This window comes from Numida meleagris, chromosome 3 (assembly GCF_002078875.1).
Source record: "Numida meleagris isolate 19003 breed g44 Domestic line chromosome 3, NumMel1.0, whole genome shotgun sequence".
In the NCBI taxonomy this organism is placed as follows: domain Eukaryota; kingdom Metazoa; phylum Chordata; class Aves; order Galliformes; family Numididae; genus Numida; species Numida meleagris.
Window position 1 is genome coordinate 111,999,385 of NC_034411.1, and position 17,159 is coordinate 112,016,543.

At 44.8% G+C, this 17,159-nt stretch overlaps 1 protein-coding gene and 1 long non-coding RNA gene across 4 annotated transcripts; both read left to right on the forward strand.

The window, feature by feature from the left end:
* LOC110395901 lies at positions 2,802 to 10,397 on the forward strand. 3 transcript variants are annotated; one of them, XR_002436675.1, is made up of 5 exons: positions 2,802 to 2,847; positions 4,791 to 4,922; positions 7,112 to 7,208; positions 7,609 to 7,712; positions 9,811 to 10,397. It is a non-coding gene; the product is annotated as an uncharacterized LOC110395901 (long non-coding RNA). The 3 variants fall into 3 exon arrangements; XR_002436676.1 differs by lacking the exons at positions 2,802 to 2,847; positions 4,791 to 4,922 and adding an exon at positions 6,077 to 6,164 and having other exon boundaries at positions 6,245 to 7,208; XR_002436674.1 differs by lacking the exons at positions 2,802 to 2,847; positions 4,791 to 4,922 and having other exon boundaries at positions 6,036 to 7,208.
* MRPL19 (mitochondrial ribosomal protein L19) lies at positions 11,415 to 16,436 on the forward strand. Its single transcript, XM_021391081.1, has 6 exons — positions 11,415 to 11,552; positions 11,699 to 11,810; positions 13,462 to 13,580; positions 14,147 to 14,281; positions 14,979 to 15,160; positions 16,138 to 16,436. The coding sequence occupies exons 1-6, from the start codon at positions 11,495 to 11,497 to the stop codon at positions 16,351 to 16,353; spliced, it is 822 nt and encodes a 273-aa protein (XP_021246756.1). The 5' UTR covers positions 11,415 to 11,494; the 3' UTR covers positions 16,354 to 16,436.

Sequence of the window (17,159 nt, forward strand, 5' to 3'; positions counted from 1 at the left end):
CAGTCTATCCAGGTCCTTCTTTAAAGTCTTTCTATCCTCTGGCAGACCAACACACCCTCCCAACTTGGTATCTGAGGGTGCACTCGATCCCTTCATCGAGATCATTAATGAAGATGTTGAACAGAAGAGGCCCCAGCACCAAGCTCTGGGGGACACCGCTCGTGACTGGCCACCAACTGAATTTAACTCCATTGACCACAGTTCTCCGGGCCCGGCCATCCAGCCAGTGTTTCACCCAGCAGAGCATATGCCCATCCAAACCATGGGCAGCCAGCTTCTCCACAAGGATGCCTCCACAAGGGGGACAGTGTCAAAGGCCTTACTGAAGTCCAGGTAGACCACATCAACAGCCTTGCATTCATCCACTAAGCAGGTCACCTTGTCATAGAATGAAATCAGGTTTGTCAAACAGGATCTACCATTCATAAACCCATGCTGACTGGGCCTGATCCACTGGTTGACCTTTAACTGATCCATGATGTCTTCTGAGATTATCCATTCCATAACCTGCCCCAGCACTGAGGTGAGACCGATAGGTCTATATCTACCAAGATTATCTTTCCTGCCCTTCTTGAAGATGGGAATCACATTTGCTAGCCTCCAGTCAACCAGGACATTCCCTGTTAGCCAGGACTGTTGAAAGACAAGGGAGAGTGGCTTGGCAACCACATCCCCAACTCCCTCAGCACTCTAGGGTGCAATCCATCTGGCCCCATGGACTTGTGAGCGTCCAGCTTGCGGAGCAGGTCCAAAGCCATCTCATTGTGGATTGTGCATGGCCTATTCTGTTCCCTATCCCCATCCACCAGCTCAAGGAGTTGTGTGCCCAGGGCGCAACTAGTCTTACTATTAATGCCTTATTTGCCTCAGTCTTTAAGTACCTCAGCCTTATCCTGATCCTTGGTCACTGTGTTGCCCTCAGCATTCAACAAGGGATGGAGATTCTCCCCAGCCCTCCTTTTATTGTTGATGTATTTATAGAAATATTTATTGTTGTTCTTCATCTTAGTGGTGAAGTTCAGTTCTAGCTGGGCTTTGGCTTTTCTAATTTACTCCCTGCATAGCTTTACTACATACTTGTAATCATCATAAGTTGCTTGCCTCTTCTTCCAAAGACTATAAACTTTCCTTTTGTTCCTGAGTTCAGCTTAAGGTCTCTGCTCTTGAATCCCTCTTTGCCCCTCTTGTAGTAACAGACATAGTGGTGCCAAGCAGGCACAACAACCAGTCCCACCTTCAAGGAGATAAGGGTAGTTCTCCAGCCAGACCTAAACCAGAAGTCAGGCATATGAAGCCCAGCACGGCTTCAGTCCTGCATACTTGACAACTGTATCTCTGTCCTCCTTTTTCACCATGAAATTGAAGCACATTGCTCTTTCTTCTCCCACACTCCTCTGTTGCAGATCCTCTTCTTCTCTTGCTGCATAACATGGTAGTATCTGAAACATGCATACTACTAAAGTGCTTTAAATACAGTTAACTAAAACTGCAACTAGGGAAACTGAAGCACTGAGAAATTAAGCAATTGGCCATAAGGTTTTTTCACCCAATGTCATCCAGTCTTGATGACAATCAAGACTCAGTTAGCATGATCCCTAGTTTAATGCTGCGTCTGCTGATCTTACTGCCTTCTAGAGCTGATGTTTGGCCATGCTTTTCTATTTTTTCCACTCATACTGCACCACTAACCTCTGTCTTGCTAGGCTAAACCATCACCAGCTTGAAAAAGTGCTGCTCAGTAGCAGAACTGGAACAGGATTAGGTTTCAGCTAGTGAATCGTATGTAAGGCTGTAGCCTAATTTGCATACAAAGCCACAAGCAGATGCGTTTGTAGAAATGTATTAGGACTAATCTCACTCTCTGAACCATGGTAACATTACTTCTTACTGCGTCTTCTATAAAGTCTCAAAGCATTCTTCTTCAGAGCGCTGCTGCATTCTGCCATTTCCAACACAGTGAAAGTAAAGCAGTCATTTGTTTGAGGTCACTCATTTTTCCTAGGTCAGCTAGAGGCAGCTGCTCCAGAAATAAGATAATATACTTCCCTGAGACCAGTTAGAGCTCTGTGCACTTAGCAACACTGCCTCCTTGTACATGAATGTAAATTAATAACAAAAGATATATGTATTTATACCTACAGAAGTCTGTCTAACCTGGGTGGAGAGAATATCAAATACAAATTAGCAAGTATTCCCAGCATAGTGTGGCTCTTTGCAACTTTTTCGTTGTTGTCTTTGACCTTCCCCCTAGGACTGTCTTATGGAAACAGACTGGGTTACTCAGAAGTAAGCACAGTTTGCTTTCAACAGTGTGAAGGCACAGGGCTTCATATAATGCAGTTTTGCAATACAACATCAAGCATCTCAGAAGTTGAACCCTTCCCTGTCTCCATATTCAATGAAAAACAACAGCTGTGCAGAATATTCGAACTGATGAGCATCCTAATTTTTCCACATTTTATGGAAGTCAATCACCCAGTTTACAAAACAAATATAAATCCTGGGGAACTTTGCTTCATACCAGGACAGGTTTGGTTGGTGTGTTGCTAATTCAGAGTATGTTTTTCCTGTTCTCTCACCTACGGCAACCAAAGGAGAATTTACTCTATCCTGCTGCTGCATCGTTGTGAATTGCTTCCAGTTACAGTAGTTCCCAATCTCTCCTACTTTATGATAAACCCCTTTTAATCTTGACCTCCACAATTTTTCCTTTTGTTTCCTGTTTTCCTACCAACTCTCACACAACTTACACTGCCATTCATTTCCATAGATACCAGAATTCTTCCTCTTATTTGCTCATCTGGCAGTTCTCTACTCATCCTCTGGGAGAAACATGCTTGATGCAAAGTAAGATTCATCTCAACATTCAGCCTTAAAACTACACTTTAAGATAATGACCAAGCATTTATCACAAACCTCATGGATACCGTGGACTCCACCTTGAGGGCATTTGAGTGCAGTAGCATGAAGGACAGCAATAGAGTCCATCAGCACTCCCACACATCCTCCTGTCCCCACATCTACACATAATTACATCCTATCCTTATTGCAACTGATATTACAGCTTAGATCCAGAAAACCCCTGAGCATGGCTTGGGAACTAGCAAAGACTTCAAAGAATGGCCTGCGTTGAAAAGGACCTCAGAGATCATAGAGTTTCAATCCCCCCTGCTGAGTGCAGGGTCGCCAACCACCAGACCAGGCTGCCCAGAGCCACATCCAGCCTGACCTTGAATGCCTCCATTCAAGGCATGGACTTCAACCATTCCTGAGAGTCAGGCAGGAATCCTGCTTTGGAGTTTGATAGTATGAACATAGATGATGCTACCTGGCACAGGGCCAAGGAATGAGTCTCAATGCTGAGTAGTATACTGTCCTGAAAAAAGACAGTAAAATCATGCAGAGGTCAGCACAAGTATTGGCATTAATAGGACTGGGACCTTCACTTTTGTATGAGCTGAAGTTCAAAAGTGAGCTAACTTGTGGGCAAAAACCATAAGAGGTATCTGCTAGATCTCCCCTCTAGTTCTGGGGTGAAGGTACTAAGAACAGATAAGTATCCCTGGACCTAGGGCTTACTGGTGCTGTCTGCCAGTGCTACAGTATCTTGTCTTGCTACCTAGGCAAGCCTGATTGGATCAACTCAGAAATAACAGTGCACCCTGTATTCTCACTTCCAGACTCCAGCATCCTAGGCTGTACCTATGCTATCTACCACACTGCCAACTACTTACAGCACATATCAGGATAGACCATTCCTACAGGGACATTTAGAACAGCATGAGTTCAAGATTCAGCTGCTGAAATTCATGAAGAAGTTCTTACTGACTTCTCAGGTTCAGCAAGACTTCCTTCTCCCATGAGAGTGAGTGAAAGACTCATAGAATATCCCAAGTTGGAAGGGACCCTCAAGAAGCACCAAGTCCAACTCCTGGCTCCACACAGCAACACCCAACCCCTATCACTGAGAGCAATGTCCCAGCACACCCTAAGCTCTGCCAGCTCAAGGCCATGCCCACCACCCTCAGGGCAGAAATTTTCCTTAACCCCCACCTGCCCCTCCCCTGACTCAGGTCCATGCTGTTCCCTCAGGCATCCCAGAGTCACCATCACCAGAGCGCAGAGCTCAGCACTGCCCCTCAGCTCCCCATGAGGATCTGCAGCCACCATGAGGCCTCCTCCCAGCTCCTCTGCTCTGGAGCCGACAAACTGAGGGGCCCCAGCTGGTCCTCCTACACCTTGCCCTCTAGGCCCTTCCCTATCTTCACAGCCCTCCTTTGGATTCCCTCTGATAGTTTTATTTCCTGATATTGTGGTGCTCAAAATGGCACCCAGTGCTTGAGGTAAGGCCACACCAGGCAGAGCACAGCAACCGGGACTGTCCCTTCCCTCATCTGTTGGCAGTGCTGGGCCTGGTGCACCCATCACATCATGCTTTTGTCTAGTTTTATGCTGGACAGCACTGGTTCAGAGAGTGAACCGACAATACAACTCTGAGTCCCTCACATCCTCAAGGCTCTGATCATCAGTAAACTTAACTCTAGATTTCAGGCAACCAATTTCACTGAAGCTTAATACTTTCTGATGTTCTCTTTACTAAAGGACAGGTCTAGTAGAAGGCAGAGCCTAAGAGTACACCAAGAACATACAGCAGACAGATCTCTTTCCAGCATAAACTGGACAGAGCTCATCAGCTTTTTATTTTCTTCCCTTGGGTTTATCATTGCTTAGGGGCATAGAGTATTTCCCTGGTTTTGTGTAGATAGCTAATTTCACAAAAATATCTCTAGCTCACAGATTATTAAACTGAGAAGAAATTAAAGGGAAATGGAGGAAATGCCTTTCTGCTGAATGGGTAGGATTAGTCCCAAGTGTAATTTCACAAACAGTGCAAATTCAACAATGGACTGGGAAGCAAACAGGTATGTTCTCATTTCATGTGTGCTTAAAAGGAGAAATGCTGCTTACAGTGCATTTTCTTTTCCCTTTTTGGAAGGATAGTTACAAGAGTAACTATGCACTTCCACGTGTACTTGGGAGAATAACACCACCAGTATTTATTTTACAGTGGTTTCAAAAGAATATCCAGTGACAAAGTCCACAAAAAGTGGCTACTGCAGACAGAGCTGGACTATGTCATCTAAAACAGACTAAGGAGCTTGCAATAGCATGGAAATTCAAGTCACTCAAAAAACCTTTGCATTTTTCATCCACAATACTGGAATTAGAAAACTCGCATTAACTTCTAGGCAAGAGACACTTCCCACTGCATAAAATTCATACTGAAATTTTACTGCCTTCCTTTGTCTCTGGGCACCCAACTGGAAGGCCTAGCCCTGGCACTTAGCACAGTAACATTACTTGCTGGACCAGATACAAGAAATGTGAGGAAGGAGGTGACACTGCTGGCTCTCCAGGAATTTGCAAATGTCTGAGTTCACCTGGTTAAGTTCCTCAGGAAGTACATAAGACTAGCATAAAAGGTGGCATTTCTTTCTTTGCATGATGCCTCAGAAACAGAAAATCATCCTTAGGTGAATGATTGAAGTAAGTAGTGACCTGTTTGTAACAGGTGAAGTAAAAATGGATTAGAACCCACCCAGCTGCCAAACATTTTTTATTTTTGCTGGACCAGCCCTTTGCAACAGACTGCAAATCAACATTACCATCTGTAACGCTATAATGTGATGGAAAATATAGCAATAATAGCAGGGTGGCAAAATCCTCAGCTGCAACCAATAAGGACAAACACAAATGCAGCAGCCATAAACACAGAAACAAAGGAAAAAAGTTTGCTTACCTTTAGAAGACCTCAGATAGACAGGGATCTCTAGGAAGATACCCTCACCTCCACTGCCAACCCTTAAATGAGGTCTGGGAAGGGGTGGATCCTGGCTCCAGCCCTTCTGGTCACTCAGGTGCATTGCTTGCACCTGAGCTCCCCTGGGCTGGCCCTGCCTTCCCACCAGGTGCTCAATCACTGTTTCAGGCCATGACTTAGCATTTCTGGTCCAACAGGTGCACCTGATCCAACAGGTGCTACTTCATGCACAGCATCCTTCCTAGATGTTCTCAACCTGAGCTGCTGTTACCTATGGAGAATCTTTATTACTACCCTATTAAGCTTTCTTGCTTCATGTGCTACCCTTCTCTTGGACATATATGTAATTAGACAAACCACCTTCCTTTTACCACCTTCCTCTTTCTTGCAGTGATGGGTAAAATTAGGCATTTTTCTTTTCAGCTTACTGAATCCTCTCCAACACAGCATACCAGCTAGCTTCCGCATCACCTTCCCTCTGCAAAGTGCATCTTCTGGCGTTAGAGGAAAAGCAGTTGTGTTCAGTCCCAGGATGGCCTGAGAATTAACTTGAGACTGTTAGATTTTCAGCAAAAGACAACTGCCACAAATGGCGTTACGATTACCTAGGAGAGTGGGGGCCTTCTTCAGCTGTTTTAGGAACCCAGTGTCTATAGCTGCTGATGCCTTTGCGGGGGATGAGGCAAAGATGCGAATCTTGTAAAGCCCAGTTCTCAGGTAGAAGCCTGCTGTAAATGCAGTGGATGCTAAGTGAGTCGTAAGATTAATCAGTAGTTTCCCTCTCCCTCTTATCTTTCTAGAATAATATTGCATGCAGTTGAACCAGCATAGTGGAAAATAATATTATGATATCTAAAGGTGTTTTGCGGAACAAAGGATATTGGATCAAATATTCTCCTGAGCTTGCTCACTCCTCATACTGTAATGAAGAGCAGAGGCTGGCTTTCTTTAAAATAATGAGAAGCTGTGACTTTGAGCAATATGATTGTACATTTTGGCTTGCTATTTCCCATGCATGAGAAGGTTGTGATAGTAGGTATAATTTACTGTGAGAAACCACTGGCATTAATGCTTTCATCATGAGAAACAAATGGTCTCCCTTTGAAATCTCCTGCCCACCTTGAGAGACCAATAGGGTTATAAATCGAGAAAGAACAAATATTGACTCTATGAAATGTAAAGGTACCTGGAGTTCACCCATCAGTCTTCAGATTACACCTGCCTATCAGGATGAATGTTTTTTCTTCATAATCCGCTCTGATTATTTTTTCAGCTCAGTGCTCTTTCTAGGTTTTCAAGATGTTCCATACAATTTCTGAAGAAGCTCAGATTTCTGGAATGAAGTAGATATTCCCAACCCAAGAGTTATCTTTCGTTTCAGCTTGATGTAAGTACTGAAGAAACTGCCTGGGTTGCTCAATGAGTTATTTGTTTGATGGTGTTTCTGGTTAGGCTTTCTGTACAACAGTTCCAGAGACCTATTCCTCCATTACTTACACTGTGGAAGCTCAGAGAAACACACCCCCTTTGGCATCTGAACCTATACAGGACTCAAGAGGATACAAGAATTTACTACCTAGGGGAAAGGCCTCAGATACTGTTTGCTGAACTTCATCTCACTTTGTCACACACTTTGCTTCCCCTTTTGAAGTCATAATGTCTCACGCATTTAATCTCTGAAGCAATGCTGTAAAACTATCTTCTACACAGTCTGTTGGAGTCTGCTTTATATTAATTTCAACATTGGCTTCTACATTAGATTCAATTCCTCTTAAAATGTCTTACAGAATAAATGGAAGAAAATAGATGTGCATGGACACATGGGTGATGCGCCACAAAAGCCATGCCTACTTTCAGAAGCATGCCAGGAGCCCGGGGTTCAGGTGAGCAGGTATGAGCATTGCTCCAGCTGCCACACACAATGAAAAGAACGCTGTTGGTCTGCAGGGTTAAACCACATGTGGCTCCAACAGGATGTACGCTCAAAAACAACCGAGGCCTGGGGGTGTTTTGGCAGAATGAACTGAAGGTTTTCCAGTCCATTGCCTCCCCAAACTCAGTGCTAGAATGCTGTGTCTAAAGAACAGTTTTCTCTCTTCTCTTTGCTTGCTCTACAATAAGGTAAAAAAACATAATTGTGAATGCTTGAAGGCCATCTTAGTGAACAGCTGTTCAAGAAAGAAAGGTCTGGTACCTTAGGTCATTTTAGGCAACATTTAGGATTTAATAATTTTGATTATTAAATTTCAGCAGTTCATCTTAAGCTATGGCAACTCATCATGCCTCATTAAAGGCAAGCTTCCAAAAAGACTAGAGCTGCTGCCAGACTGTTTGAATATTCTAATAAAATTCTCCATACACAAACATTTCTAGATTAGCTTTTATGTTTCCTCACTGTCAGCAGTCCCACAGAACTGCTTTGATACCTGCAATAAGCAGGACACAGAGGAATCCAGGCATTGCCTTGTGTTTATGCTGGCATTGTTTTTCAGGAGAGTCTAAGGGACTTAATCAATATGGCAGATGCTCCTAGACTGTGTGACACACGTGACCTCTCAGTCTGTAGGGTAAAGGGTAGAATAGCGAGGTCAAAAGCAGGCTCTTGCCCTGGGTCACTTCTATTAGGAAGATGTCACCATCCAAGCCCTGGAGTAGTGGAGCTACTCCACTCCATGGAGACTATCCTCACACTTTCAGTTAGCTTCTTTGAGCCTCCATTTCTCCACTGGAAAAGCACCTCAGGAGACTCTCAGAAAAAAAAAGTGCCAGGTAACAGCTAACACCTCCTACAAATAAGGGCACGTTGAAGACTTCAGAGGATTCTTTAGCATTTCTTTCTCTCCATTTAACTTTTCTGTGGTAACTCAGTAAGCAGGGATCACTTGCAGGCTCTGTGTGTACTTTTATGACTGCACAAATAAGCAAAGTACAGAACAGAGGAGAGATGCATTTATGTTGCACTGTTGCATAAATGACAAGGGAAGGAGCTTCACTACTGAGATAGCAACTGTTAGAGTAAGGTTTTGGAAAGGAATTAACAAAAGCATTGTTTCCACTTTCAAATCCAATTGAAACCAAACTCTGTCGGGTACTCAGGGCTGTATTGAACCAGCGCTCATTCTCATTTCTGAAGGAAATGTTTTTGGAATCTGGTCTCTTGGGACATCCTGTTCTCAACTCTAAATGCACAACTTATCTCCAGATCTGCTCAGCCCCTTGTAAATATTTCTGTATGTATGGAGACAAAATTACAACAACAGCAGGTGTTACTAACTTTTGCTGTGTCTCTTCCAAAAAGATAGACGTGTTACCTCGAGGAACATGAAGTGAAGATTCACTCCCTTCTTCACGCTCTCTGACACTCCACAGACAGCTGTGTTAGGGTTGCTGCAACATCTCCTTGGGTGTTTAGAAGAAATCTTGGCTATTTAAAAGAAAGCGTATCATTTCAGACTGCAACACATCCTGTTTCAGAAGGTGATACAGCTTTCATCCTGTGATGCAAAGACTGACACACGTATCCATGCTGGGCCTGAAGCACCGAGTTCTCAGCCTCACAGGAAGGCTCAAGCCAGGAAGCAGTTTGCCATGTTTTCACAGCTCAGATTGCCCCAATGCTTGTAACGGCTTTTACGGGTCCCTAATTTACACTCAGTGTCAAACAAACCTAGGGAGTTCTAGATCCCAAGTAACTGTCTCTGAATTCACTCTGAATCAACACTAGTACAGACTGTCAGGCATCTCTGCACCAGAAATACCTACTCCTTCCTATCTGCCCAAAGCAGTGAATAGTCTGAGATCACAGCACTTCAGACTTTCATGCCTACAAAAAGTTGAGCTGAATCCCAGAGAACAAAAACGAATGGCTGAAAGTCACCAGGAAAGGGTGGAGCAAAACACAAGGCAGATTTAGCTCAGAATAGTGCCTAAAAATCTTTTTTTCACCTACTTCAGTGAAACCTTCAGCAAGGGGGTTTGTTTCTATGTAGGTCCAAGAGGAACCAGTTATATTGGTGACCTGAGAGACACATCTGCAGTGACAGAAACATCAGGAGAGGAAGACAGGTCATTGAAATGCACGTGCCAAATGAAATCTGGTTTTGAAACATTTTAAGAAGGACACTGAAATAATGGAAAGATTTCAAAGACAATAACATGATGGATGACCTTTTACGGAAGACCTTGTCCACATCTCATAGGTGAGAAGGAATGAGACTAAACACTATCTTCTACCTGTCTGGGCTTTCTCCCCAGTGAAACTCAGATTCCCAAACAGGCAACTGAAGTGCATTTTAGTGGGAACAAAAAAGAGCCCCAGAGCATAACTGCCCCGGCATCATGGAAACACAGCTACTGCTTTAACACAGTGCTCACAATCAGCTTAGCCAGGCAAATCAGCGGTGCCTTGATACCAGGGAGCTACAACAGAACACACAGCAACCAGGCACAGGGTGCAGGGGCAAGGTACTGGTCTCTGTAGTGCACCTCAAGTGAGATGAAGTTCACCTACAGTAACTTGGGAATCCCTGAGCTTGATGCAGTTTATAGAATCACAGAATATCCCAAACTGGAAGAGACCCACAGGGACTATCGAGTCCAACCTCTGGCTCCACACAGCACCACCCAAACCCTATGGCTGAGAGCGGTGTCCCAGTGCTCCCTGAGCTCTGGCAGCTCGAGGCCATGCCCACCACTCTCTGGGGCAAGACCGTTCCCTAACTCCCCCGACCCTCCCCTGATGCAACCAGTTGCAGTTCCAGGTCATTAAGGTGCTATTGTTAGGGTGTAATCAACAGTGACCAGGCAAGCTGTAAGAAATGGCTTTCTTGCACTGAAGGCTCCAATTCTCTTCTCTAAAGGCAGCTGTAAACCACGAATCTGAAGTTTTCCAAATCATAACCCACCCATCTCCTTACAACTATTCTGAGATCTCCTCGATCACCATTAAAGTATTGGAATTATTCCTCACCACCACGAGACATAACTTTCTGCCTAGTAAGTACTTACACGCGGAGACCTTGGTAATAATAATAACAACATTTGAGGGGAAGGAGCCTTCAAGAAGGGCGCTGCGTCGGTGACTTTTTTTGTATTTTAAGGGCTGGAGCTCCCCCTCCTGTCGCATCAGTGCCCTGCATTTAACTCTCGAGTTAGGGCAGCAGGCTGCGGAGCAGGGCCGCGGTTTGTCGGCAGGGCACGACACCGAGCAGCGGTGAAGAACGCACACAGCTGCTCGCAAACCAGGCCCCTGCTGCTGCTACGAGGGTTCGGGCAGGCACAAACCCAGCTGCCACAGGAAAAGCGGGTGTGGGAACCTCCCTGACAGCGTCATTGATGTAGGTCAGGCATATTTTGAAGGGAATCTGCAAAGCTGAAATAACGAGGTGTTATTTATAGCTCTGCACTCCGCATTGGAACTTTGTCTCTCCTGCAGGCGCTGATTGAATCCAGGCTGTTCCCAACACCTGCGGAAACCTGACTGAAATATATTTAAAAGCAGCTCAGCGATGCCGATGTATATAATCCTTTCCGAGTTAATCACTAGATTACGAAGGCATTCGGGGTAGGAGGACACACGGCCCCGCCTGGCGCTGGGAGCAGTTTTGTTCCTCCGCGCTCGCCGTAGCCGCCCTGCGCTGTGGCGCCGGCAGACCGGAAGCGATCGCAGTCGCCATGGCAGCCTCCTGCGGCAGGGTGCTGCTGTGGGGCGCCCGGCCCGTCCTGCCCGGCCGTGAGCACCGCTCGCCTTTCTCTCCCCGCCCCCGGGGAGGGAGACCCGGGCCTGTTCTGTGGGGAGAGCGGGGGGATTGGGCTGCGCGGCTGTGGGGAACGGTTCCTTTGGAGAACGGTGTTTTTCTGAGCGGGTTATCTTTACAGGGTGGTTTTCTTCCTCGACGTGTCGAATGAGCAGCGATGGAGAGCCCACAAAATTCCAGCCGCCCCCGAAGCCCGTCATTATTGACAAGCAGAGGCAGAGAGAGGAGAGGAGGTAGGGAGGGGTGGGCCTGGGTGGGGGCTGCCCGCAGACTCCTCAGGCATTAGCGCACAAAAAGTACGTGCCAGAAAGTGACAGGGACACAGGCGCTGTGTCTGCCTTTGCCTCGCATCGTGAGGTCAGCTGGGAGCTGAGCGCAGATATTGCTGTTTGTGAAATGGAATTTCTCTCATGCTGAGCATGTTTCGTGTCTCTTAAACCCATTTGCATTGCTTTAAGTGGCACAGTGTTTAAAATGGTGCTGTTGTGTCTGGGAGGAGGGTGACAATATGATATTGTGCATATTGGGGGTATTAGTCAACAGTTGGTTGAACGTGAGCCAGCAGTGTGCCCAGGTGGCCAGGAAGGCCAACAGCATCCTGGCCTCTATCAGAAATAGCGTAGTCAGCGGGACTGGTGAGGTGGTCAGCCATCTGTACTCAGCACTGGTGAGACCGCACCTTGAGTACTGTGTTCAGTTTTGGGCCCTGCACTGCAAGAAAGACACTGGTGGGGATGGGTCGACATTTGGACTGGATGCTCTTGGTGGTCTTTTCCAACTTAATGATCCTATGGTTCTATGATCTTGTCAAAAAAGGCATAGTCCTCAGGAATGGGAAAAGTGTTAAAAGCATAAAATCTTCCGTTCTGCCTTCAGATCTGTTAGTGTTCATGTCTTTTAAGATGTGAAGAATGTCTGTGTCCCACCTAAGACATGCAGCCCATAATGAGATTGCCAGGGAGGGCAGGGAGCTCCATTTAAATGACGTTTTGTTCTGCTGACCTCCTGTAACCGTGAAGATGAGGAGCAGGCCTGATGTCAGAGGTCTGATGTCATTTATCATCTTAACGGCCGCCTGCAGGCAACAGCACTGAGCAGAACCTCCGTGTGCTGCCACATCCATCAGCCATGCTTCCCATGTAGCCTGTGTAAGGCTTTTGTCTGGCAGGTATGCATGTCTTCTTTTCTGTGCTCCCTCCTGGCCAGATGCAGGACTTTTAAGATGTACCAGTGAGTTAAATGTGTCCATCTTCATTCCCTAGCTCTGAGGCCAAGTCTTCATGCTGTCTAAAACACAGTGACCACATGCAAACAATCTGTTGGAAGCGGCCCTCAGGCCAGGCCAGTACTGTGCCAGGAAGTGTGCCTTCAACTTAGCTGTCAGACAATTGCACTCCAGAGCACGAGGAAATTCCTTGGCACAGTAGAATTCATTGGAACAGAAAAGAGTTTTAAGAGTCCCTTTAAGCTTTGCTAACACAAGATTACCACTTGTATGTGGTGTCTCTTGTAGGCTCTGTTCAGCTGTTTGTAAAAACCAGTCATATTTTTTTTCCTATCTTTTACTATCAAGTGATGAAACAATTTGTGTTTTTTAATGTGGATTACAATTAAACCGTGAAATAATCTGCTCCTAAACTGAGATAAAAGTAACAGAATTGTCATCTCTTGGTCTGCTCCTCCAAGAACAACATTGTTTTGGGAAAAAAAATGCATTAAAAAAAATCAGTAATTTGAAGTGCAGCTCCTATCTCTGAGAAGACAGCTGGTACAGCTGGTTAGTGGGTGGTAGTATGTAACTTTTAGGCAAATATTTGGATTTCTTTAGCACTTCTTATGGAAATGCTTTTGTTTTATACTTTTTAAGCTTGGATTTTCTTACAGGTTCTTGAGCCCTGAATTTATACCTCCCAGGGGAAGAACAGATCCTCTGAAATTCTATCTGGAAAGAAAGGATATGATACAGAGACGAAAAGTTTTCAACATCCCCGAGTTCTATGTTGGTCAGTAGCAGCACTAGAACTTTAATAATTTCTTAAATATTGTTCCCTGGGTGAGATGGTTAAAAAGTGTGCTCTGAGCTTGCTGTGATGTTCCATGATGTTCAACATCTGTGTCAGATCAACCTAGATGTGTTTCTATGCATACTATTTCATATTTTAAACTCGTATCAAATTTCCATTGAAGGGATAGTACTAATGTGTTTCTTTCGGATAATTTTTCTTAAACTGACATTTCAGTATGGTTGACCAGTAAAACTCAAGAAATGAAAATTTATTAGATTATTTGTATTCAATTTGGGTTAAAAAAAAAAAAAGAATTTAAAAAATATATATATAAAGGTGAAGGCTTAAGGGGGAAAGAAGCTTTACAGTTAACCTGCAGTAGCACTTTTAACATGTCCTGAATTAATATATATTAAACATTTATTCTGTTTCTGGCAGTCTAGTTGGATGATTAACCTTTTTTGAAACGTACCTAAACGTAGTTCATCTGACTCTTTTACCATGTATTCGTGTTAGTTTGCTTGAATAGTCTGATTTTTTTTCTTCTTTTTTTCTTTTTGCAGGCAGTATACTTGCTGTTACTACTGCAGATCCATATGCTGATGGCAAAACCAACCGGTTTGTGGGGATCTGCATTCAAAGAGGAGGAAAAGGGCTTGGTGCCACCTTTGTGCTTCGGAATGTTATAGAAGGCCAAGGTGGGATTTCACCTGTGGTCATTATACCATGTATTTGAAGACATGGCACTGCTTTGTCATTTTATGTCTGTATACTGCGTTTCAGATCTGTACTCACAGGAGACTGAATGTGTGTGGTGGTTTCACACTGATGGGCAGCTCAGATCCACCACGCTGTTCTCTCACTCCCCCTACTCAAAAGACCAGGAGAAAAAGAAAGTATGGAAAAAACGCTTATAGGTTGAGATAAGGGCAGGGAGATGGTGCACCGATTACCATTGTGGACAAAACAGACTCAGCATAAGGGAGATCAGTGTAATTTATTGCCTACTAATAACAAACTAGAGCAGTGAGAAACTAAAAGCAAACTGAAGACACCTTTCCCCCCTCTCCTACCGACAGGAGAAGGGGGAATGGTTTTAAACTGAGACAGGGGAGGTTTAAGTTGGCTATTAGGAGGAAGCTTTTCACTCAGAGGGTGGTGACGCACTGGAACAGGTTGCCCAAGGAGGTTGTGGATGCCCCGTCCCTGGAGGCATTCCAGGCCAGGCTGGACGTGGCTCTGGGCAGCCTGCTCTAGTGGCTGGCAACCCTGCGCTCAGCAGGGGGGTTGAAACTGGATCATCTTGGAGGTCCTTTTCAACCCAGGCCATTCTGTGATTCTGTGATTAGTATTTCCAACTGGTTTGGTCACTGAACCAGACTTTCTCTCTCAAAGGTGTTGAAATTTGTTATGAACTGTACAGTCCTCGAATCCAGGACATCTCAGTTCTGAAGCTGGAAAAAAGGCTGGATGACAACCTGATGTACCTGCGAGATGCCCTTCCTGAATATAGTACTTTTGATATGAATATGCAACCCGTGTCTCATTTAGACCACGAAGAAATTCCTGTAAACAAGGTAGGAGTTTAATATTTTAGAGGGAACGTGGGGGATAATTTAGTTAGCTTCCTAACTGACACAGAGGTTATATCAGGGTGGTGAGCAGTCACCTGGGCGTTCTGCAGGGCTCCATTTTCGGGCCAGGTGCAGGACTGCATGGGGGAAGGGCCAGGGTGGCTGCGAGGCAGAGGTTCTGCACCAGAGCGCGATCGGGCATGGAACAGGCTCCCCAGGCCCAAAGCTGCCAGAGCTCAAGGAGCCTTTGGACACCCCTCTCAGACAGGGGTCGGTTGGTTTTATGTGGAGCCAGGGGTTGAACTCCTATGATCCTTGTGAGTCCCTTCCAACTCTGGATATTCTGTAATAGCCTGTAAGGCTGTTAAACAGCTTTTAGCTGTGTTAGTTATCAAGGTGATACAAGTATATAAAATACAGTGTCTTAATGCTATTGCTGTAGTGAAACAACATTTATAACCTAAGTACCTGCCTTCCTCAGTAGTTAACTTAAAAGACACATGCAAGAAGTAATGGCCTGCAGGTGCCTCAGTATTACACTGTGCAGACAGCACAGCCACTGCTACGGAAACTTAATGCTGCTGATCTGGGAGGTGGAAGGAACGGTTTGCTAGAGTCTGCATCTCAGGAGATCTGGCAGACTGGTAAAGGAATGCTGTCCAACTCTGTAACTTAGGGAAAAGGAGGAATAGTTGCAGTCATATTCTGTTTTCCTTAGTAAGTAACAGAGTTAGAACCATAGATGAGTTAGTTAACTGCATGTCAATTTAAGGACTGTGTAATAAATCAAGACAGTGTTATTCAGATACATTAATGAACAGCCACACAGACAATTCCTTTTCTCCCAGTGATATCTTAGTTTACTGGCAGATTGATCTGTTTTCTTCTACTAAAGCAGCACTTGTCTCGCTAGCTTGGTTCACAAAATTTTGACCTTTTAATACCTTTTACTTTTTTTTTTTTTAAATCTTTCATCCTAGCTCCAGGTAAGAATGAAACCTAAACCATGGTCCAAACGGTGGGAAAGGCCAAAATACAATATAAAAGGAATCAAGTTTGAGCTACCTGAGAAAAAAATGAAAGAAGCAGAGAAGTGGAGGCAGCCCTGGCTGGAGTTCGATATGCTGCGAGAGTACGACACTTCAAAAATAGAGGAAAAAATCTGGAGGGAAGTGAGTGAAGAGCTTAAAAAGTAACAGCTTTGAGTTCCATGTATGAACTGTTGGTTTTCAAGTTTTATATGTAGGCAAAATACAGTAAAATTTCAGCCTAGTTCTTGTTTGAGTGTTCAACGTCTGTTCTTGAAAACAAGCATTCCGTTTCCTGAGCAGTGTTACAGGATGTTCAGCCCTGCTTCAGCCTTCTCTTTCAAATTATCGCTCAGAGCAGGGCTTTGCAATTATTGTGTCGTCACATCCAAATAGTTGTTACTTCTGTCTTCTCCAGAAAGATAGCAGCCAATTGTGAAAATCCGTAAAGCAATAGGTTCAAAAAGGGGCTACTGCTGGGATGTAGACGTACAGAAGCCCAGCTATACAGTCTGAGAGTAAGTGCTGCTTAGTTGTCCTGTAAAGACACTTCTGACATCACTTCTGATGAAGCACTAATAGTAATCCGACACCAAAGCAGCAATGCAAACACTGAAAGCAGCTTGGAAGACTGAAGCCAGATGAGCTGTTATTTACATCAGACTGTGTGAGTGGGGTAAGGTTCACTGTCAGGGGGCACAGCGGATTCTCAAGATATTCACTCAGCTGGGACAGGGGTTCTGAGCTCAAGTACAATCTGCCTTCCCCTGCTTACAAGTCATGGCAAGTAATGACTGCAGCCACGGGAGGAAGCATCTGCAGAGGCAGATCAGGATAGAATCCATTCCAGTTTCATAGCAGCACAAGGCTAATTTCTTCAGGAGCAACTTTCAGCACGAATAAGGAAGCAGAAGAGGAGACATAAGCAAGCAGTGAGATCGCATGCTTCAGCTGATTACTGATCAGTTATATTT

What these genes read in the sequence shown, in the direction of transcription:
- MRPL19 (XM_021391081.1), top strand. Translation starts at nt 11,495, where the DNA reads ATGGCAGCCTCCTGCGGCAGGGTGCTGCTGTGGGGCGCCCGGCCCGTC. An exon ending in CATCCCCGAGTTCTATGTTG is followed by an intron (nt 13,581 to 14,146) that starts GTCAGTAGCAGC and finishes TTCTTTTTGCAG; the next exon opens with GCAGTATACTTGCTGTTACT. An exon ending in AAGAAATTCCTGTAAACAAG is followed by an intron (nt 15,161 to 16,137) that starts GTAGGAGTTTAA and finishes CTTTCATCCTAG; the next exon opens with CTCCAGGTAAGAATGAAACC.